General features: G+C 33.4%; 1 protein-coding gene across 1 annotated transcript in view; it reads right to left on the bottom strand.

The window, feature by feature from the left end:
- Positions 1-11,819: 11,819 nt before the first annotated feature.
- Positions 11,820-23,875, bottom strand: part of LOC140447263 (roundabout homolog 1-like) — a 711,862-nt gene continuing 699,806 nt past the window's right edge. The window contains exons 12-13 of the mRNA XM_072539818.1: positions 23,173-23,359; positions 11,820-18,759 (exon numbers count right to left, since the gene is read on the bottom strand). Of these exons, the coding sequence (XP_072395919.1) occupies positions 18,626-18,759; positions 23,173-23,359 (321 nt within the window). The 3' untranslated portion in view covers positions 11,820-18,625. The remainder of the gene's footprint in view (positions 18,760-23,172; positions 23,360-23,875) is intronic.

The raw sequence follows: 23,875 nt of genomic DNA, 5'->3' as shown, positions 1-23,875 counted from the left end.
TAGTCACTGCTTAACATACTTAGGTACATTTAATTAAGATGGCACATGATTTTTATAAAAATATCATGGGAGGAGTAACCATAATATACAGAAGTACAGAAGTTACATAAAAGTTCAAAACATTAAACCCCTACATTTCACTTTTCAATATTCCGTATTTCAATTTTGTGAAGCCATTACCGCATATTTTTATGAGACTTTTTAAATGATGTGTTACTTTTTTTAAAGAGATTATAACATAATCGAATAGTTTTTGACAACTTTATATGTACCTATTTAAAAGTTTATTTAACTGCTTTCTCCGTTTCTATAGAAACTATGTCGTCAATATGTGAAAATCTTCATTTCAGCACTGACTTTGATGAATGATTCTTGAATTTTTTTGTAAGTTGGTACAGTTTGCACAAAAACAATATTTTGTCAAAGTAACTATTATGCACCTTTTGTACTAATAACTTTGTCGGCAAAATCTTAATAAAAAATTTTTATTTTTTGTTTTTTATCTTTACAATTTATATATATTTTATATATATATATATATATATATATATATATATATATATATATATATATATATATACTACAGACTCGTCGATTTCGACGGTCATCGTTTTCTGTCCATCCATTCGTGTTCTTTGATGGCTCTATCTCTCATTATGTGCCGTACATTTTCTTCCCAGGCAACTGAAGGCCTTTTTCTTTTTCTTCTTTATTGTGGTATGTAATTTAAAGCTTTCTTTGGCCTCTATCTTTATTCATTCGCTTCACGTGACCATACCACCCTAGTTGTCTCGTTTCTAGGATTCTGTCTACGCTGGAATATACAGTATTTGTCCTCGTTCAAATATCTTCATTCTTGATATGATCTTTTTTGGATACACCACACGCTCTCCTTAGAAAATCCATTTCTACTACTTCTATTCTTTTTCTATCTTTTTTCGTGATCTGCCAAACTTCTGCCCCATAAGTCATAATAGGCTCTACCAAGGTTCGATAGATTCTCAATTTCGTTTCTTGTCTAATATATTTGACCCTAGTAGAGAGTTTAGAATGGTTACCGCTTTTTTTTTTCCTGCTGCGTTCTGTTTTCGATGTCTCTTTTGGTAGTGCCTTCTTTAGATGTTATAGATCCGAGATATTTATATTCATTGCATGTTTTTGTGTTTCTAACTTCTAACTTTGGATCTTCTTCATCATCTCCTATTTTAATATATGTACTCTGTCTTTGATATATTTATATTAAGGCCCCATTTTTCATATTCTTTCTTTAGTTTTCTAAACATGTAGTCCATGTCTTCCTCATCATTCGCTACGACTACCTGATCATCTGCAAAAAATAAATTTGTTAGACATTTACCACCGCCTATGTCTATTCCTATTCCGGATACTTGTTTCCTCCACTGCTCTAGCGATGATTGAATATATATTTTAAATAAGGTCGGAGATAGAAAACATGCTTGTTTAATAAGCCCTTTGTTATTGGATATGATTCAGATATAAAGTTTCCTTCTTTATCGACACTTCTTGCGTTTTTGTATATATTTGCGATATCATCCACATACTCTCTACTGAGACCTACTTTCGTCAATGTATGAAACAGTTTTTTCAAAGGTACCGTATTGTATGCCTTCTCTAAATCTACAAACATTAGGTGGGTAGATAGATTCCTTGCCTTCCGTTTTTCGATTACCTGCTGCAGAACGAATGTACCATCAGTGCACGATCTTCCTGCACGAACTTTTACACACAATTTACTTAACTTCATTTATTTCTTTCTTAGAATTTTTAATATTAATTTTGACATTCTCTATTCATATTACAAAACTAATATATTTTTGGTCTTTTTGTGTACATTTTCAATACATGTTGTGGTGCATTGTGCGCGGTTATTTATCGATTTGTTTGTTTGAAAAAGTTACACTAATATGGTTAATATTGAGTTATTTTTCCTATTGATTTTTACTGCTTCGATTCATTTTTCGGTAATTTTTTAGCTCGAAAATTACTATAAATATCTGCAGATGTATTTGAAGCATACAAGATTTATTTTAAAGATTTTAAATTCTTCGTGAAGTGAAATGAAACGGTTCGGTTGAACTTTAAAACACAGGAAGACCGAAATATGAAATTTACAAATGTTATCTATAGTCCTATTTATTTTACATTTTTACATGCTTGTTAAACTAATTAAAATGGCGAAAAAACGAGACTAGTTACAGTTTTAATGAGGCTGCTTAATAATTATAAGGTACAAATTAAAACAGCTCATGGAATTTTATATAATGCGTACGGTTTGTGTAGATATGACAATGTATCAGTAATTTTGAAGGTTTTCCTTACAAAAAGTATTAATTGTTTTTAAATTCCGTTTTAATACTTAGAAAATTTATTAAACGATTGGAAACAGACTGTATCACTTGTATCCACGTTTAAAATATAAATCAAACTGGCAACAGGTGAGTGTTCTCAAAAAACTTAAAAAGTGTGTAATCTTCATCCTTATGACAGAGCGTTTTGTGTCGACAATCACTCTTCCATGAGGTATTTGTAACCTATAAATAAGACGAAGCTCTAAAGATGGCATGTTACATCTTGAAAGTACTCAGCTGATTTTAATCAAAAAATTTACACACTATCAAATTTTTGAGAACCTACATATGTTGCCAGTTTGACCTATATTTAATAAAAGAACAAAATGTAGACCTTCCCATTTTAATTTTTAAAATAATATTTCTATAATATTTCAATTTTTTCTTTACCATCTTTATTATTATATTTTGATAATGCCATATTTTGATACATAATCTATAGAAATTATTGACAGAGATGAATCAACATATAAGAAAAACGCATACAATTTCACAGAGAGAGAGAGAGAGAGAGAGAGAGAGAGAGAGAGAGAGAGAGAGAGAGAGCCGCAGCTAGAAGAACACTGAGACAAAAAAGAGACAATATCTGCAGCAACAAATTGAAAAAGTAGAAGGAGAACACAGACGAAATCAAAATAAAAATTTCTACAGACAAGTAAGACAACATAAGAGAGGCTCGTACATAAGCACACCCAACTTCGTAAGAGAAAAAAATGGAGAAATGCTGGCTGCCAAAAACAAAATAATAGAAAGATGGACTCAATATTTTTAAGAGCTCCTGAATATCTAAAATTTCACTGATGAAAACAATGAAAATGGTGCAAACAACGGAGAACATGAGTATTAAACGGTCGAATTAGAAATACCCCCACCAAGCATGGAAGAAATTAAGCATGCCATAAAAACGGTTAAAAACGATAAATCCCCTGGTCTGGACAATATTGATGCCGAGCTAATTAAAACATGCGGTCATGAACTCATAAGTAAAATCCATCAATTAATAGAAATGGCCTGGCAACAAGAAATAATGCCGAAAGAATGGTGTGGTAGTATTATTGTACCAATACACAAGAAAGGAAAAAAGGAATCATGCATGAATTACAGAGGAATCTCACTAATCAACACTACATATAAAATATTGGCTTCGATATTATTAAAAAGATTAGTACCATACGCCGAAGAAATAGTTGGTGACTACCAGTGTGGTTTCAGGCCTGGCAGATCAACTGTTGATCAAATATTTACAATAAGACAAATGCTTGAAAAGTATTGGGAATATAATCACGACGTGCATCAGATTTTTATAGACTTCAAACAGGCTTATGATTCAATTAATCGTGCAACATTATGGAAGGCAATGATCGAGCTCAGCGTACCCAAGAAACTAGCTGCGGTAACACAAATGTGTGTAAGTAACTCTTTTGCACAAGTTAGAATAGGGGGGAAAATATCAAATGCTTTCTGCGTGAATTCTGGACTGAGACAGGGAGATCCGTTGTCCCCATTTTTGTTTAACCTGGCCTTAGAATATGTCATGCGAAAAATATATCCAAAAATCAAACCAGACATAACTGCTCGGGGAGCAAAAATCATACTCGCCTTTGCCGATGACGTAGACGCAGTAGCACAATCAACATTAGAAATTAGGAATATTTTCTCGAGATTTGAAGAAGGTGCATTAAACATCGGTCTGAAAATAAATGAAGACAAAACAAAATACATGGTCGTCTCAAAACAAGAACGACAGCGAATAAGGCAAAACATTACTATAAATGATCACAACTTCGAAGTGGTCAAAGAATTTAAATATCTAGGAGCAACAATCGCAAATGACAACAAATGAGAGCGAGAAGTTGAAACGATAATAATGACAGGAAACAGATCTTTCTTTGCAATGCAACATCTAATGAAGTCAAAACTTCTTTCACGAGACACAAAAATCCGGATATATAAGACCATAATACGACCAGCAGTCGCGTATGGAAGCGAAACATGGACGCTAACAAAAAGAGAAATAAATAAATTGCTGGTGTGGGAACGTAAAATTCTTCGAATGATATATGGCCCTTGCAGAGACAACGTGACAAACGAATGGAGGGGCAGATACAATAACGAGCTAGAGTCTCTATTCGGAAAAGAAAATCTAGTCAGATATATAAAGGCCAATAGGCTCAGATGGGCAGGGCATGTGATACGCAGTAACGACAAACGCCTTATAAACAATGTGTTCTGGGAAAGGCCAGAGGAAAGAAGGTCTGTAGGCCGGCCTAGAAAAAGGTGGAAAGATGTAGTCAAAGAAGATCTAGAGAAGGCACATGGAAGGCAATAGTAAACGCGGCAAAGACTCACGAAGAGTTGTAGCGCCATTGATGATGATGATGAATCAATATATGCTATTGTCGAATGAAGGTAAAACAGATGGACCAGATAATATTCCTGGGGAAATATGGACAACGTTGTAAGACGTAATAACAAGTTGGCGACTAGATTTATTTATTAGAATTATAGAAGTGTAGAGAATTATGAAAGTAGAATTATTGTCAGAAGAATGGTAAAGCAGTCTCACCTGGTGCTTAATATGTGCTGATCATATAGTGTTTGTAGAAAACAGTGAAAGATATTAAGAACAAAGACTGGATCAGTGGAGACAAGCTCTTGAGGAAAAAGATTTACAACTTTGTAGGAAAAAATCAGAGTGTCTAGAATATTTATTTAAATATTTAACCTCAAATACCATTCAGTTTGAATTAATTGGGACAAATAAAAACATTTTTTTAAAACCTTTGCTTTTAACCATTCCATATAATAAGTAGACTGAAAAATCTATATAATAGAACGAACTATGTCGCCTTTTAGCAGAAATTACCTCTTCAACTGGTATTTAGCGCACATGTTCTTGACTTTATCATCGTGGAACCACACGATGTAGTTATCATTTTTTTATTGTAGTGCAATTCACCTTAGCTAAACGATTCTTGAGAATATGCCAAGTTCTCAATGGTATTCAGGTCTGGTGAATTACCAGGACAATCAAGCACTTTTACTTTATTTTCGCGCATAATAGTCTGGACCAATTTCGAATTGCGGCAAGGGACTAAGTCATATCGAAATGACCCGTCAAATGTTTCCAGGAATGAAACAACGCTTTTTATTTATTTGACAGAATTCATCATGCCTCTAATAGGAACAATGCTTCCAGTGCAATCAACGGTTTATCATCGGTATTTTTTGGCCTATGCTAAGCGTTTTCAAAAATTGTTTTTTCTTTACTTTTACTTCCTTCCTTCCAACTTTCAGAAGTCTATTCCATACAGTTGAGGTACTTACTTCAACACCATAATCCAATAAATCTATGGGAAAGTCTATGCTTGACTTTATTGGCGAATTTTATCAGTTCTTGGAGTTATTTTCCGTTTGCGCCCACATTTTTCTTTTCTTTTTGAAAAAACTGATCCGGAATATTGAAATGTTCTTACAATTCATGAAACACTTCATTTTTCCACACCAACTGCCATAGATATATCCCTCACAGTCATATACTTACAAAATGTTCATTATCAACTATTATAGTTAAGGTTAACAATTATAGTTAAGGTCAATTTTTCACGTTGCCTTTAGGCATATATAACCGATTTGAGATGGTTTAGGACAAAAAGTAATATTTTTATGTATCTAAGAGATCACAAAGTGATGGGAAGTATATGGAGCTGGAGTTAGAGTTGGATGGATAAAATAGATCGATGCGACTGGTGTATTGTGTGATAAAGATTCCAATAAAATAGTACTATTAGAACTATTAGCAGCCTGTCTTCTTTTTATATGATTCTGAATTGGAGCCAATAGATCTAAGAAATAAAAGCTAGTCTTCCCCATTTTAGATATGTACTATTCAGTTACTTGTTCCATGTTTGTTAGTTCTACTGCGAGTTTTAGATCTTCTTCTTGGTTTGTCTTGATTTTAGTTTTATTATAGTTCACATTTAAACCCATTTTTATTAATTTGTTAATTAAAATATTCAATTCATTTCTGTAATTCTTGTCCTTTACTTGATAGAAGTATATTGTCGTCAGTACATTGCAAGTGGTTAAAGTATTTTCAATTTATGTTGCTATCTAATTTGTTTCGGTCTGCTTTTTTAAAATGTGTTCGAATGCTTGGTGGTTAAATCCTTTGTGCTAGATTCTAGGTGGAACAGGTTTGTCTAGGCTATGACTATAATAAAGCCTTAAGAAAGGTGTCTTTCTCCTCTATATTTTCACCTTCGTAATGACATAGTGACACCATATAATTCGTTTGACTATTGCTGTTCTGTCTGAAGCATATCTGACGATAGGAAATATTAATGCTAGAATAGAGCGCACTTTTATGTTTTTTTGTAATGTCAGTGTTTTTCCATATTCTGTTGTCGATCTGGCTTTTGTGTTTTGTGACGCGTCGACGGACCTCATCTTCACACCCTTGACTGTTATGATGACCTGAACCTTTTTCTTCTTCCTCTTTATAAGCAATTCTACGTATTCACTGGCGGATTAGTACCTCTATGGAAGGTTGTCACTCCATCTTTTGCGCGGTCGTCCGACACTTCTTTTGCCGATTGGTGACTTATCTCTTGCTATTTTGACGATACGGGTCTGCTCCATTCTGCTTATGTGGTTATTCCATTCCTTTTTTCTATTTTGTGTCCATTCATTTATACACTACATTACATTTTCTTCTAATGTCTTTACATCTCTTTAGATCTCTCAGCGTATTTCCTGTAATTCTTCTCAGTACTCTCGTTTCCAGTAGCATTTGCGTTGTGGCTGTGTCGGGTGCTGTTTCTGAGGCATATGTCATTATTGATCTTACACTGGATTTATAAATTCTTGACTTCATCTCAGTGTTAATGTGTCTGTTTCGCGATATAGTGTTATTAAGGCATCTTGCCAGTCTATTTGCTTTTTGTACTTAATCTCTCACTTCTTTGTCCAGGTCTCCATAGCTAGACAGTGGAATTCCCAGGTATTTTATTTCCATTACTTGTTCAATACTGATGCCATCAATTTCTATTTTACATCTGGTTGGTTCTTTGCTGACTACTATTGTTTTAGTTTTCTGAGATGAGATTGTCATATTTAATTCTTTTGCTCTTATGTTAAACTGTGAACAAGTCTTTGCAGACTATCTTCATCTTGGGCTACCAATATTGCGTCGTCTGCGTAACAGGGTATTTTTATTTCTTTGTTTTCCATTCTGTATCCTCTTCCTTTGTTAACGCTTTTGATGATTTCATCAATGATCTAATTCAAGAGCATAGCGCTCAATGAATCCCCTTGTCTTATTCCGCTGCCTATTTCTATAGGTTCTGTAGGTTGTCCATCTATTCTGACTTCCATTTTGTTGTTTTCGTAGATGTTTTTATATTTAGGGGAACTTTTGTATTATACAGAAGATGAATTACATCTTTGCATGACGTGAACCTAAGTAATTTAATTTGTCTAACCACTTCGTACCCTGTCATGTTTCTTATCTCTGTTTCGTTGTTTCTGTTTCTACAGATGATCATTACTTTGGTTTTTTGTATATGTATTTTCAAACTATATTCCTTACTCTTCTTCTTCTTCTTCTGGTTCCTATCCGTTTCGGATGTTGGAAATCATATTGGCAATCATGACCTTGCTCGCTGCGGCTCGAAACAGCTCCGTTGAGGTCATCTTAAACCATGTTCTTAAATTCCGCAGCCATGATATTCTTCTTCTACCGGGTCCTCGCTTACCTTTGACTTTACCTTGCAATATAGACTGCAGCAGGGAGTAACGGTGCTGATTTCTCATCATATCCAATTCCAATTCTCATTTCCAATCAATTCCTTACTCACCATATCCAATTGTGATAATAGTATTAATTTTAGTCTTACATTAATGATGATGAGGAGTACTTTGTTTGTACGGAATTTTAAGCTACTGTACGGTAATTGTTGGAATCTATCGGTGAATCGGTTTTATATACGGGAATAAAAGTGAGCTCATCAGAGTCATTTGGAACTTTCCGGTGTTCCAGATTTCAATAAAGATTCTAAGCATTACTTAAATAGCATATCTTTCTCTCTCATTTTTTTAATGTCTCAGCTGGTATTCGAGCTGTCTTCCCCTTCTGCGTTTATGAATTCTATCTTTTTTTAACGCTTATTTTAAGTTTTTGGCGCCATAAAACTAGAACTTAAGAAATTTCCAGGTTATGGGAATAAAACAACAACTATGCCAGAACATTTGGGTAATACAAACTGAAAGACTTTCTCGAGGACATAATAGCCTTAATGAGTACTTTAGTGGCTTTCAACAAAAATGGAATTCAAACAATGGAATCAACACAAAAAAGTATAATGATCTAGTATTTATTAATATTCTACACAACATCCATTAAAGGTAATGCACATATACTGAAGAAGCAACATTCATTCATTAAAGATATAAGCTGGAAGAAGGCAATAATAGATTTTTACGCCACTTTACTACGTTTGTGATAACTTTGAATTTATATTAAAATGTCATTCAACACAAATAGTTGTGAAGAGTTTTCAATGAAAGAACAATTTTTACTGATTGTGTATCTGACAAACCGTACATCTTATGCAGTATTTCACTTGCGTTAATTATATTTATCATTTGAAACAAAATTCGTTGCAATTTTTAAGCCTTATGAATCAGTAGGCCACATCAAATTTTCTAACACCCTAAAACCATAAATCCAATCCCAAAAATAATAAACCTATTGTAGCAATTTTTATACAACACATTTTTCTGAACGTTATCAACCTACTTATATATTATATTTTTTACAATCACATTAATACCTAAAGTTGATATGTTATTTGTACACCATATAAAAACTAGAAATGAGTTTTTTGTATAACAGATCGAGGAGGAAAAATTGACGAGTATTCTACGCGGGTTCTATTTGGAACCCAAACATCGTTCACTACATTCATTTAGGCGCTTAAAAAAATCATTTTATTTTTACAACAGTTAAGTAGTTAAATATCTACATGATTTCTTATACAATGTTACGTTTTTCTTTTACCAATATAAGTTTTAAAAGTAGATTTTTTTATTGTTTATTTATTATGCTGATTGTAAGTACTAATACAAATTCAAAGTATTTAAATTTTTTTATTTTTAGCACTATTTTGATGATTTTTTTAGCACACTGTGTATAAATTTATAAATTTTAATTTGGTATAGTCAGTTTTTTTATCCAATTTTATATTTGACTTATTGTACGGTGTTATAGTGTATTTTTATGTATGAGAGAGTAATAAAACAATAAATTATGTATGCAAATCCCTAAACTGTTGATACGGGTGACTCAATGAAAAACAGATATTTGTCAACAAGTTTACAGAAGTATATAGGAAAACAATTTTAAATTGAGTATGACCACCAGGTATAAAGGTTGGAGCAGAATAGAATACAATAGTTGTGAGGGTTACTAATCCCTAAATAAGGTTGCCAGTGTCGGAGTGATGGAGGTTAACAGGTACTAATGAATTTTCAAGAAATGTAAGATGTTTATTTTATTGGTTATATATAACCAATAAAAGTTTAATAAGTACCTACCTATTTGCAAAATAAAGTTTAATTCTTTAGATAAAATAAAACGTTTTATTTTATCTATTTGCAAAATAAAGTTTAATTCTTTGCCTATTTGCAAAATAAAGTTTAATTCTTTAGATAAAATAAAACGTTTTATTTTATCTGAAATGAGTGCATTCCACGAAGTAAGGGTTTCAACAATCAAACATTTAATTCTTTAATTCCAGGAATCTACGACAGTAATTGACTAGATAATTACCTTCTAAACTTATTCCACAGAAAATGTGATGGTGGGTTTTTCCATTTTGTATATAGGAAGGTCCAAGTGGCGTATTCAAAATTCTTAACAGTTCACTAAAAGTAGGTACTTCAGTTGCAAGGTGCAGTTTATTGTGTATACTAGTGTTATGGAAAATTTGGAAGTGCCGTGTAAACGCCGAAAAATTGGTCCTCTAACAGTTAATGAAAAAACATTAATATTTAATTGTTTTAAATCATTTACAGACAAACGTTTATGTGAAAGTGTTGATGAGACCGTTGAGTTAGTTAGCAGTGCACTTGGTGTTGGGAAATCTACGATTTACAGAGTTATTAAAGAAGAGAAATGTGGTAGTTTTCAAATGCCACGTAATGCTCCAGGGAAACCAAAATTTCAAATAGAATATCATTTTAAAGAAGGACTTCGACGGAAAGTGCATGAATTCTTCTTTAGACAAGAATTTCCAACATTGGATAAAGTTCTTGTCTCAGTTCGAGATGATAAGGATTACCCAGATATGAGTCGATGTACGTTATAGAAACTTTTAAAAGAAATAGGCTTCCGCTGGAAAAAGAATCCCAGAAAGTCTATTTTATTAGAAAGAAGCGATATTGTCATATGGAGAAGACATTTTCTAAGAACCATAAAGGAAATGAGAAACCAAAAAAGAAAAATATTTTATCTTGATGAAACATGGATCAACGAGGGTCATACACCAAATAAATTTTGGCAGGATGAAACTGTTACAAGTCAAAGGCACGCTTTTGTAAATAACTTATCTACTGGTTTAAACTCACCATCAGGAAAGGGACGCAGGCTGATAATAGTACACATTGGCAGTTCAGACGGTTTTGTTGAAGGTGGTTTATTAACTTTTGAATCAACTCGTACCGGTGACTACCATGAAGACATGAACGCTGATGTCTTTCAAGAATGGTTCGAACAAATGATAGATCTTCTTCCTAAGAACTGTGTAATAGTAATGGATAATGCAAGTTATCACTCCAGACTTATAGAAGGACTGCCCACAACCAAGTGGTTAAAAAAAGACTTGCAGAATTGGCTGAGTTCAAAAAATATTACGTACCATCCCGGATCTATAAGAAAGGAACTTTATTCGTTGTGTGCCCTTCATAAAGAAAAATTTAAAAAATACGAAATTGATGAAATTGCCAAAAATCGTGGAATGACAGTACTTAGATCCCCACCATATCATTGTGAATTAAACCCGATTGAACTGGTATGGGCACAGATAAAGAGTGAAGTTTCAAGAAAAAATACCACTTTTAAAATTCATGATGTTAAACAGTTGTTTTTGGAGGCCGTAAATAATGTAAAACCTGAAAACTGGGAAAAGGCAGTAAATCACACTATTAAAGAAGAGGAAAAAATGTGGAAGCTGGACAATATTACTGATAAAATGATCGAGCCAGTTATTATAAATCTTGGTTCTGAAAGTTCATCTTCTGAATCTGATTTGGATTTGTAACAAGTAGCTGTAAGTTTTATATTAATATTTTTATTCATCTATTTAACATACCTTAGACGGTTTTAAAAACTCTTTTTCTCTTTTGTAATTTTTAAAAATTAAAAAAAATGTGAATTTTTTAAAACCCTTTTTAATGTAGGCCAGTCAGTTCTAATATAGTGTGTGATAAAAGAGGTCACTTTTGTTTACATACACATAACACTTTATAACACTGAAATAATTCATTTATTTTTTACAATTATTCAAAGTAATTTTTCAATTAATCTTAAGCACGCCCATGGAGTGGTCGGAGCTACCAGTTAAAATTATGCTAATTACTCTCTCGTTCATAAAAATAAACTATAATTAAAACGTGGTTTTATTATCCTAATTTTGAAACATCCTGTGGAATAATTCCGTTTGCGAATTTTCGTAAAACCTTATTTTTCGGTTGCAACCATGTCTCCTAAGCATTGTGTTTTTTGTTTCATGTCAAAATATGCCTTGGTTCATTTTTTAGAGCCAATTTTTGGAGATCGAAGATTATGCGAAAGTCGTTGGTCTGGTTGAATCTGGTTGAAGATGGACAAAATTATGAATATGTGGCTAGAGTATTACACACTCATCGCTCTACCATCCAAAGGATAGTGGAACGTTTTATACGAACTGGAACAAACAAGCGTAAAGCAGGAAGTGGCAGGAAGCGCAAAACTACCGCTTTAGATGAATGTTTTATATGAGTCAACGCTTTGCAGGATCGTCATTTAACAGCGGTGCAAACAAGAAATCAGTTTCAAGAGGTTCGAGGCAATGATGTAAGTGTATTTACAGTTCGTCAAAGACTACATGAATTTGGTTTGCAAAGTTGCAGACCAGTAATTGGGTCCAAATTACTTCCATGGCACAGAGTGGCTAGACTACAATTTTCCAGGGAACATTTACAGTGGAATTTAGGACAATGGAGTAATGTTCTTTTTACAGATGAGTTGAGATACTGTCTACTATCAGATGGGAGAGAACAAGTATGGCGTTGAACTGGAGAGAGATTTGCGGAGGGCGCTTTCCGTTCCTTGTGTTAGCCATGGAGGGGGTTCGGTGATGGTATGGACAGGAATATCCCGAGAGGCGACGCACACTGAATTGGTATTTATTGAGGGTTCGTTGACTGCACACCGGTATATTGAGTAAATTTTAGTGAATCATGTAGTACCCTTTTCTTAATATATCGGCGATGATTTTCTATTAATGCAAGATAATGCGCGACCCCACTCTGCAATGTGTCACGCAATCTTTAGAGGAAGTTGGTATTAATAAAATAAACTAGCCAGCGTGTTCGTCAGATCTGAACCCAATAGAGCACGTTTGGGATATGCTTGGTAGAAATATTAGAGGTCGCGAAGTCGCACCAGCTTCAATTAACGAACTTCGCTTGGCTCTAGAAGAGGAATGGCAAAACATCCAGCAATATGATATTCGCAACCTCATAGACAGCATGATCTGACGTGTACAGGCAATGATAGAGGCTAGGAGAGGCAATACAAAGTATTAAGTTATTTTTTAGTAGTTTTTCTTTGTTATTTGCGTACTTTGGTTAAGTTACATTTAAGTTGTTTTTTTTTTATGTTTTGTTATTGTTATCATTGTTCATATAACCAAGATCCTGTCGTTGCTTTTAATCATTATTTAAATACAGTACTTCTGGGATGTCGATATGACATTCCTTCGATATCAATTACCAAAGCCCCCATCGTCGTATTACAAATTAATACAAAAGATAATGGTAATAATAGGAAAAGTCGTAAATTGTAAGTGGCCAAGTCATTTCGCTCATAAAAATGAACCAATTAATATTTTCACATAAAATAAAAAACATGGTTATAACCGAAAAACAAGGTTTTACGAAAATCTGCCGGAATCTGACGGAATTATTCCACAGGATCTTTCAAAGTTAGGATAAAAAACCACCTTTCGATTAACCCCGTATAATAAGTCAAATACAAAATTTTATTAAAAAACTCACTATACCTACTAATAAATTTTTACACAGTGTGCTTAAAAAATCATCAAATTAGGGCTAAAAATAAAAAAAAAATTAAATACTTTGAATTTGACCAAAATTTTCTCCTTTGCGTTTTTTTGCATCTGGGTGTAAAAACAAAATGTTAGAAACTGTAAATTAAAATATGTAATATATTTAATATACAATAATAAAGCAATAATCAACAGTACCTTGACTCCAAAGCATTCCAGAGGTAAGAGCGTAATCAGTAGCTCCCAAAAGCGAGTATCTTTCGTTCAAATCTTTCCAGAACCCTCTATGGCTTACTATATATAACGCAGTTACCAACAGAAGTGTTTGGTTGGTAATATATTGAATTTGTCGCATTTTGTGATAATTGACAATGACGGAAGTGCCTTTTTTTATTATTTTCAGAGTCCACAGGTCACTGTAAGCCTTGGTCTGCTCAATTACTTTCTTCCTTTTTTTTTATTTAGAGCCTTTCGTCTCCACGTGGCACAGCCTTCGTTTAAATATCGTTTTATTTTGGGCTTCCTTCTTTTTTCCTTCACACTGGCTATCGAAAAAGTTCTAGTCTTAATATTTTTTTTTGAATTTATCGCATTTTTTGATTATTGGCAATACGGAGGGATCTTCTTCTTCTTATTTACCAAGTCTAAAGCGCATTGTGGGTCTTGGTCTGCTAAACAACTTTCTTCCTTTTTTTTAAACACTTCGTCTCCACGTGACACAGTCAGTGTTTCTTAAATCCTTTTTAATAACATCTAATATCGTTTTGTTTTTTTTTTCTTTTCAAAGGCTACCGCAAAAGTCCTACTCCTGTTGTGACCGTTTCTTCCATCCTGATAAGATGATCTAGATACTATAGGCGACTCAGTTTAATGTACGATTCTTTGTTTATTAGGTGCAACTTAACTTCAGTCTTCATCATTTATCCCAGTCAGTATAGTATACAGTACTTTCAAAGCATCCTAACGTTTCCTAATAATTTTTTGCCTCATTTCTGCTGCGTATACACACAACAATGTATTCTGCGACAGCACTATATTCTTCCAGTCAACTTCTCTGAGGCCTCTATCTATCCTAGCATTTCCTATGTACGTTTTCCATCTTATAGCAGATCTGGCATCCTCTATTTTTTCTTTTATAACTGTGGAGAATATTCTTGTTATTGAAGGCATTATACTGATTTCTCTATAGTTATTTGTTGACCTTTGGTAGCCATTTTTGAAAATGGAGGACATGTATGATAGATTCCGTTTATCTTGAATTTCCTCTCCTGCTTCGATTTTATTGAAGAACACTCGTATAAAAAATTCCTTGCGCCTTCATAGCTCAGCAGTTCCATTTTTATGTTCTTTGGTCCTGCGGCTTTGTTGTGTTTGGCTTTCTCTCGTGCTTTAGTTATATCTTCCTCTATGATTTAAGCTCTCTCCGTTATTATTGCCTTAGGGTCTTGTGAGATACACTCGGGTCTATTCTACTACAATAATTGGGTGTAATGCTTTGTCCACTCCTTTGTGTTATTATCTGTATGATATTTTTACTTCGTTTATTACTTCTGATAGTTTTTTTGTTGAAAACACAATTTCGAAAAAAAAAAAAAATCTGAACCATTTTACTTTAAGTTTACGACATATTCATAGAAAAAAAAACAATACATTTATCATTTCGCATTGTTTTCTGTTTAGATGCCTTTTTAGTTATATGATTAATATTTTATTAACCAAAAATATGATAATTTGGTAAAAGAAAAACATTTACAAGCCACTGGCTTGATAATATCCTACTAGAAATACTTAATATTAGGATGTGTGTATGGACGAACAGTTTTTACAGTATCAATGTTTCGTAACAAGAACATGACTAGATTTTAATGAATAGTTGACCAAATTAATCAGAGTAACAAATAACGAAAACACAAAGAATCATTTAATGGTTTTAAATAAGTATTTTATTTCTACAATTTGGTAAAGTGTTATAATTAATATTAAAAGTTAGAGCTTACTTATTGTTCTTGTACAGGTGTAGGTACACAAATAGTCCAAATATAAGGTTTTCCCGTGACTTTGACCCGGCCAGATATCTGACACTTTTTTTTGAGTTTAATGTTTTAAACCTCTATGTTTTCTCGCACGACAGTTTTTACAATAGTGCAGTTTTGGCCTCAAATTGTTAATTATTTAAAAGTCCATCGAACTCACTGCAGAAAACATGAAGGTTTGGGTTATCGAGGTCCATCACACTCAAAAAACTTCTGGGATACATGACCGGGTCAAAGTCCCCAACAGTGTATTCTTTACCTTATTTCTTTTGACTAAAAGATAGCCTTGTCGTTATACAAATTTCTGGGTAGTACCTACTTTTAGGAGGCTCCAAAAATAAATATTCCTCATTTGCTCTGTCAAACTTCTTTTGGTTGAATAATTTGAGTAGGTATCACTCATAGGTACTTTCACTTCATTTTATATTTGTAAAAAATAGTGAAACTTTACTTTTATGTTCATTTTATAAACTACAAATGTTAAATTTAATTATATTCTTTTTAAGGTACTTCATAGTCTTTAACGTAAGGAATCAACGCTAACCAGATGGTAGCTTCACAACTGCTGTGATCAAAACAGTCATGCTATTCGTAAAAACACACTTTACAGTAAGAGAATCTATTTCTAGAATAAACGAAGTGGAGTATCTATCGTAGAAATCAAACCAAAGGTGCTGCATCAATCGTCAAGTACACATGCAGCAACAGACAACTGGAGTGGATGATAAATAAAAGAATTCAAGCTGACAATCAACCAATCAATCTGTAATGATAAAGACCGCAACTTGCTTACCAACAAAGAGAATATCCAGTTACGAAGGGTTCGAGAGTTGCTGGAAGGGGAACCTACTAACAACGTAGGACTGGAGTACCGAAATGAGAAATATTTGTGGATCCCCCTCGGCTGAGGAAGTGAAAATATCTATAAAGAAAACTAAAACTCGCAAATTCTTAGAAACTAACTAAAACAGATGAATCCTCTCTATCGATTTTTGACAGAAAGATACGGAAATCAGCCGAAACCGTCTGCAGTGGACAGGACATGTAGCCCATGCCCCGGAATTCAACATGATACAAACATTTTATTTAAAAAATCCTTTATAAAAGGTATATATGTATGTATAGCGTTAACAGGCCTTCTAGGCCCATTGCTGGATGGATAATTTCCATCGTTTTCTGTTCTTAGCTATCAGCTTCCAATCTATGATTCCCATCTCTCTGACATCTTCCATCACTACATCTCTCCATTTCTTTCTTGGCCTTCCCCTCCATTTTTTGCCCTCAGGTAGGTACTGTCCTGAGGTAGCAGCTGAGAATTATTATGCAAGGAAGGATCCAAGGAAGAAAAAGCATAGGAAGAAGACGCATCTCCTGGCTGAAGAACCTTAGAGAATGGTTTAACTGTAGTTCACTACAACTTTTCAGAGCAGCAGCCAACAAAGTGACCATAGCCGTTATGATATCCAACCTTCGACAGGAGATGGAACTTTAAGAAGAAGGTACTGTCCAACCAATATTCTTAAGTTGTCTATTACCTTGCAATCTTTCTAGATGTCTGAGCAATTCTAGTTTACGTTTTTTCACTACTTTTGTTATTGTAGAGTTAGCATACAAATGGTACACTTCTGCATTAGTTCGTCTTCTCCATTCTCCCTCTACTACTTTTCCACCAAACATTCTGCGAAGTATCTTTCTTACCTATGCTTCCAATTTGTTATATATGGTTTTGTTTATATTCAATGTCTCGGCAGCGTATAGCATTGTGGGTCTAATAATAGTTTATCACCAGCAATGTAACTTCAAATTAATTGAACCATATTTAAAGGGTTTTACCGGCATATTTAGTGGCTTCACTAATGTATCATGTATACCTAGTAAGTAATAAACTACATTTGCTCTAACCTTAGTCAAAATTTAACCTTCACATTTATTTAAATTAAAGTGTAGATACTTATTTCAGGTAAAAGCACTAATGATGGAATTGTCATCCCGAAAACTTTCTGTGATCCGAAAAGTCCGAAAGGATTCTTTTATATTATTATATCTTTTGTAAAGGATTTTTAAATAAAATTTTTATGATTTATTTTATAGGAAATTCATTGTCCTTGTGGATGATAAAAAAGATCTTAACAGCGCAGTCGGTGGGAATAAGAAGACGGGACAGAAAAAACTGAGATGGATAGACGGGGTAACACAGGCTGCTGAGAAGATCGGTGTTGCCAACTGGAAAATCCAAGCAAGGGACAAAGCAGAATGGCGCAGAAAGCTTGAGAAGGTCGAGGCGCTTTAACGATTGTAGCACTGTGATGGTGATACCTCTTGTTGAATATAAAATTAAGTAGGCACTTCTACAAAAATAGCAAATTAGTAAATCTTACATTAACCATTTCTGAATAATTTGGTCATACAGAAATTAATAAAAATGTTTTAAATAGTTCAGTCTTTCTTTAATATACAATTTTGTCATATTTAGAAGCCATATTTTTTGATTTATAATAAATATATGGATACTAAATTATTCGTAATGAAAAAATGAAATTTCTCATTCATTTTTACAACGTTTTAAAAGTATTTTCAAAACCTAAACCAAATATTTCATAAAAATGTGATTTATATGGTATATTGATTAATCTATTTATTGTTTCTGTTGTTACAAGATAATTAAAAGAATTTTGGTCTAAACTACAGATCACATATTTACTTTTACCAAAAATATTCTTATTTTATATTGTTATGTCTCTAGAAAGTACAAACAACAAAAACATTCCAAATACTAAAATGTTTTTTACCATTCCTTATTCTATATCATATCTACAAACGCTTAAGTAGTGAAATTGATTTAGTTTTTGAAAAACTCATTATGTAACGACAAAATTGCTCCCAACAAGAGAAATTACATATTTCCCGGTTCGGATCTGCTGGATCCGTGGTGGTAGACCTGCTTGTGAGGTGTAAAACTACTCATAGATGGCACCTCGCTTCTCCACGACAAACCTGGTGGTCCGACGCGAGCGTATACTGGTTGACCTGAAAAAAATCAGTTGTTACAATATTTCAAGTAGAAAAAGTATCAGATAAGGAAGTTTACTCTAAATTTTAACAATTATTAATTACAATTGGTATAATATACGCAAAAAGCTACTAAGATATCAAAATAATCAAAGCAATTTAATTTATTATCATATGATCAAAAAAGACCGTGTGTAAACAAACAAAATATGTTTTAACCCTTTCATTACTGTGGGTACATATATGTTGCAGTGGATTTCAAAAAATCTGCTGGCATCTGTTTGCCCCCAAAGCCCATGTTATTTGAATGCATCCGTATTTTTAGACATTTCTTAAGGCTATTTCACGCTACGTCTTATTGTACGTTTTGTTGGATAGGACAAATCCTATACAATAAAACGTGGCATGTAAACAGCAAAACGTACGTCTTGTCGAATCGAAATGAAATCCAAGGTCAGATCGTAGAAATGAAGGGAGAAGCATAGTTTTGCGAGAACTGATAGGATAAAACGTTACGTGAAAATACATGTTCAGACAAGTCGTCCGATCTTGACTTATTTGACGACTAGTTCCACTGCAGTTCGCTTCATTTGTCAGATTTGCGGCAATGCATCCACGATTTTTTCGGGGAATTTATTGAATTGCATAAAAGTTTTTAAGTAGTTCTGTTTTAAAACCAAGTAGATTGCATTACAGGTTTCACGAATTATTTGGCTTAACGCTGGTTTGGATATTATGGCTGTGAACTCTAAGTCCTTGACGCTGCGTCCTGTTGTAAGATATTTGAGAGTTGCTGTGAGCCTTTCATGGAGTGTAATGGCTTTTCTTATGAGGTGTCTTATTTCAATATGTATGGTGTTACCAACTCTAGCAATTGACAATAGGCTGAGGTGTCCATTCGCAAATAATTGCGCCAGTCATCTGGTTCGCCTCTCAGTTCTTTTAGTAACGAGACGTGGGAATACTGGCTTCTTTTTAGAAGCCCACTCTCCTGACCATCTTGTCTTTTCCCTCCTCATCCCCTTTTTCCTCAGTCATAGTATCGTTATGGTTAAAAAAATAAAAGAAAGCAGCCGCGTTTCATCCATAATAAAAAAAATCACTAAACAAACTTCACACAACTCAAGACTCTGAATTAGAAATGAGGTAGGAAACGGAAGGAAAAACGTAGTGTGTATATGTTACGAGCAAAGCCCGAAATTGGACAATCCTAACATTGTACACAAATTATTGTCCACTTCTTACATTGTACCCCCAAACTGTACAATGTCCGAAATAATCAAAATAATTGTCGGCACGCTCATCGGTTCGAATCGATTATTATTGACAAGCGACACACCAAATCAAAAATTGAAAAATCGAATCGAAGAAGAAATTGTTCTACAATAGAGATATTGTTAGTGAAACATTTCAAAGCTTCAAGAGATAGATACATCACTATAATATAGGGAAGATGTTTGTAAAACATCTTAGATTTTCAAGAGATATGTATGATAATTTAAAATAATTTAATTCTACGAATCCAAGAGTCAAAAACGCTGGTTAATTATGGATTTATAACCTCAATTGATGTTTGTTTGTCGTTAATAACAAATGGGGAATAATCGTAAAAATCGATATGAATCGATATCTGATATATTATCTCAAACTTTGACGCATGGCTACTTATTGAAATTCGAACATTGTACAGCAATTCTTTTATACAAAGTCCGACGATTATATATATTTCGGAGATTGTACAGTAAAGGGGTACAATGCTAGAAGTGGACAAGATTTTCTGTACAATGCTAGGATTGTCCAATTTCGGACATTGCTCGTAACATATACACTGGACAAAACGTACATTTTGTCGTACGTTTTATATGACCCACAAAACGTACAATAAGACGTAGTGTGAAAACGGGCCTTTATATGACCCACAAAACGTACAATAAGACGTAGTGTGAAAACGGTCCTTTACTCATTACCTACTAGTATGCAACATACATATCACGTCTGTAACCTATAAATTGATGTTAACTAAACACGTGCATTAACAACTCGTAAATAATACAATTTTAGTAAAGAAAAAGTGGCTGCTCTGTTTTTTTTAACCGATTATATATAATTTAGTTGCTGATTAACACAGGTTAGTGATATATATTGTTTATTTTTGATATTGTTTTCATCGATTTGACCATAATTTCTAAACGGGACTCTAGTGTCCCAGTAGTAGTTTATACCGGGTCGTATTTATCCTATTTGTATTGTTTGGTTGCAGACTTACTATGGCACGTAGACGTTTTCTATCACACAAAGAGCTTCAGAAGAAATTGAAAACCTCTCAAATATTTCTGAAAATCAATCCAAGAAAGAACCTTTGCTGCCTCAGAGTTTGATTATGTACCTGGTGACGATTCTACCTCAGATGCTGATGAGGTACCTGAAAATACTTCTGACCGTAAACATCACTGCTTCCGACGAAGAAAATTCTGATAACGCGGAAATATCTGAAGATGAGTGTGAAAAAAATGAATTGACTGCACAATGGAATATACCTACCAAATACAAACTTTTATCCGAAAAAAAGAAATTCCTACCCAGAGAAATGGAATAACAATACTAAATATTGATGAAGGTTCTCGTCCTGTTGATATTTTTCTAAAATTATTTCCGCGTAGTTTATTTATGTACATTGCTTTCTGTACAAACCAGAGAATAGCAGCACCTCCAAAGAAAAACAGAAATATAAAATTAAACACGAAAAAAAAAAACAGATATGTACGAAATGATGACAGTGATTGGTTGTACTATAGTTATGTGTTACAATAAAGTACCATCTATCTAGCACTACTGGTCACAAAACGAATCACTTTCAAAATCCCTCATACAAATTATTGAGATTCTCCCTATTTCAAGAGATCGCTGTTTATTTCTGCTATCGAATTCCTAGTGTAATAATCCTGAAAGAAATGGTAATACATCAAAAACATACTACATCGATGAAGTGGCTTCTTGTTTGAAACAAACTTTTGTAAAGGCGAGGACTGAGAGTTCCCATCAGTCCATCGACGAATCAATGACTAAGTTCAAAGGAAGATCTGCCCTGAAGCAGTATCTTCCTATGAAGTCAACAAAAAGAAGTATAAAAATGTGGCAACGAAGTGATTCTTTCACAGAATATGTATACGATTTCAATATTTACTCGGGAAAAGAATCTACACCTGTAATATATTATGTTAAAGGTAAAAAAAAAGAAGACCGATGACAGTTTGTATTTTAGTTTTGTACTATCTAAAAAAAAAAGGGAACGTGTAATATATTATGTTAAAGGTAAAAAAGAAGAAGCCCGATGACAGACAGATGTCATCCGGTACCGCCATTCCGGCCAGGGTCATATAACTTGTAACTTGTAGCTTCTTGATTGCTATAATAAAGATTCTGTATGAACTTTTTGTTTAATATATATATATGACCAAAGGAATCAAAACAACACCAACTACTGGAACTCTCGGAGAACGAGTTGTTGAAACTCTAGCCAACACGTGATATGGTGTTTTTAGTTTCATTCGAAGAAATGTTAGAGACTAAATGGAAAGATACGAAAGAAGTGATGCTGATGTCCAATTGTCACAGTACAACTGTTGGAATTATCAACAGAAAGCTGAAAACTGGAGAAAATGCTGAATTCACTAGTCCTGAACTAATTATTTTTTACAATAATTTTATGGAAGGAATAGATCTCGCCGAACAAAACGTTAGCACATATGATATGGATCAAAAATCTTCGAAATGGTAGAGAAGAGTTTTTTATAGATTAGTTATGTAGGTACGCTATTGTAAATTGTTGTATTATTTACAAGAATTTGCATAAATAAAGTGTACAACAAACTATTACAAAATTTTCACTTTTGAATTTTGTGGTGCCACTGTCAAAACAGTTACTTTAATTAGGAAGATCGAAATCAAATGTAAAAAGATGAATAAGTGGTAGTTCTGGAAGAATATCTAAAGACAGAAACAGATGATCAACGTTGGAGACCATTTGCCACAACAAATACCTACTAGGAGAAGGTGCTCTAAATGTTCACAAAATAAATCAGAAGCAATCTTATTTAAGTCTCTCCTGTAACTTTGAGCATTTCTGCCGTTACCATATACAGGCTGTATGATATAGGCTGTATTGATCCCAAGTTTTATTTTGCTTTTAAGTTTCTCAGGTTCGTTTTTTATTTAATCATATTTCTGGTGAATATGTGTTCATCTTTATACAGATCCTAGCAGGATGATTTCCATGTCCCCTTTATATGAGCTCTGTTTGTGGTTTTATACCACCCAAGTTCTAGCTTTAATACGTCTTGCTTTGATATTTTTCTAAACAGGTCTCTCAGATTTTTTTTTATGGAAGCCTTAGTAGAAAAGAATGAGATACAGATAAAAATATATATTTACCTGTAGAACTTGATGGCGAAACTATATCAGGTGGATTTTGTTGAGGCTTCTTATTGTTACGGTTCCTCCTCAGTGTTTGGATAGGCGAAAAATACGAATCAGAATACACTTTGCGGTTGTAGTATCCTCCATTAGCTGAAGGATACGGGCATTCATCGTCTAAATCTGAGTTGAAGTTGTTCCATTGCTAAAAATACATACATACATTTTGTAAAAAGTTATACGAAAGAAACACAAGAATAGTGGTAAAAGCATTTAAATAATATAGTTAAAATCAGTTAAATAAATAAGCTTGTGTCAGTATCAACTTAACGGGAAACGTTCTTCTCTACATAGACATGTTAATATATAAAGAGGATCGCTATAAAAAGTGCCTTTAGGGTAAGATAGGCTTAATATCTAAAACCCACTGACTTGATTGCACATCTATAGATTTAAAGAGTTGGAACAACGTAATGAAGTAACTAACAGACATAATGTCTGCAAAACAAGATTTTGAACTCGCACTTCTTTGCTGGTAACGAAATATTCTTGACAGTTTTTTCTAAAGGGGACGATAATGCCACCTTATTGAACTAGAATTATTTTGCGGAATACCAACAAGCCGTATTGTAGAAAAATACGAAGAGAAACGAAATGTATATATATATATATATATATATATATATATATATATATATATATATATATATATATATATATA

Source organism: Diabrotica undecimpunctata, chromosome 8 (genome assembly GCF_040954645.1).
Source record: "Diabrotica undecimpunctata isolate CICGRU chromosome 8, icDiaUnde3, whole genome shotgun sequence".
In the NCBI taxonomy this organism is placed as follows: Eukaryota; Metazoa; Arthropoda; class Insecta; order Coleoptera; family Chrysomelidae; genus Diabrotica; species Diabrotica undecimpunctata.
This window is presented reverse-complemented; position numbering and strand designations above follow the sequence as displayed.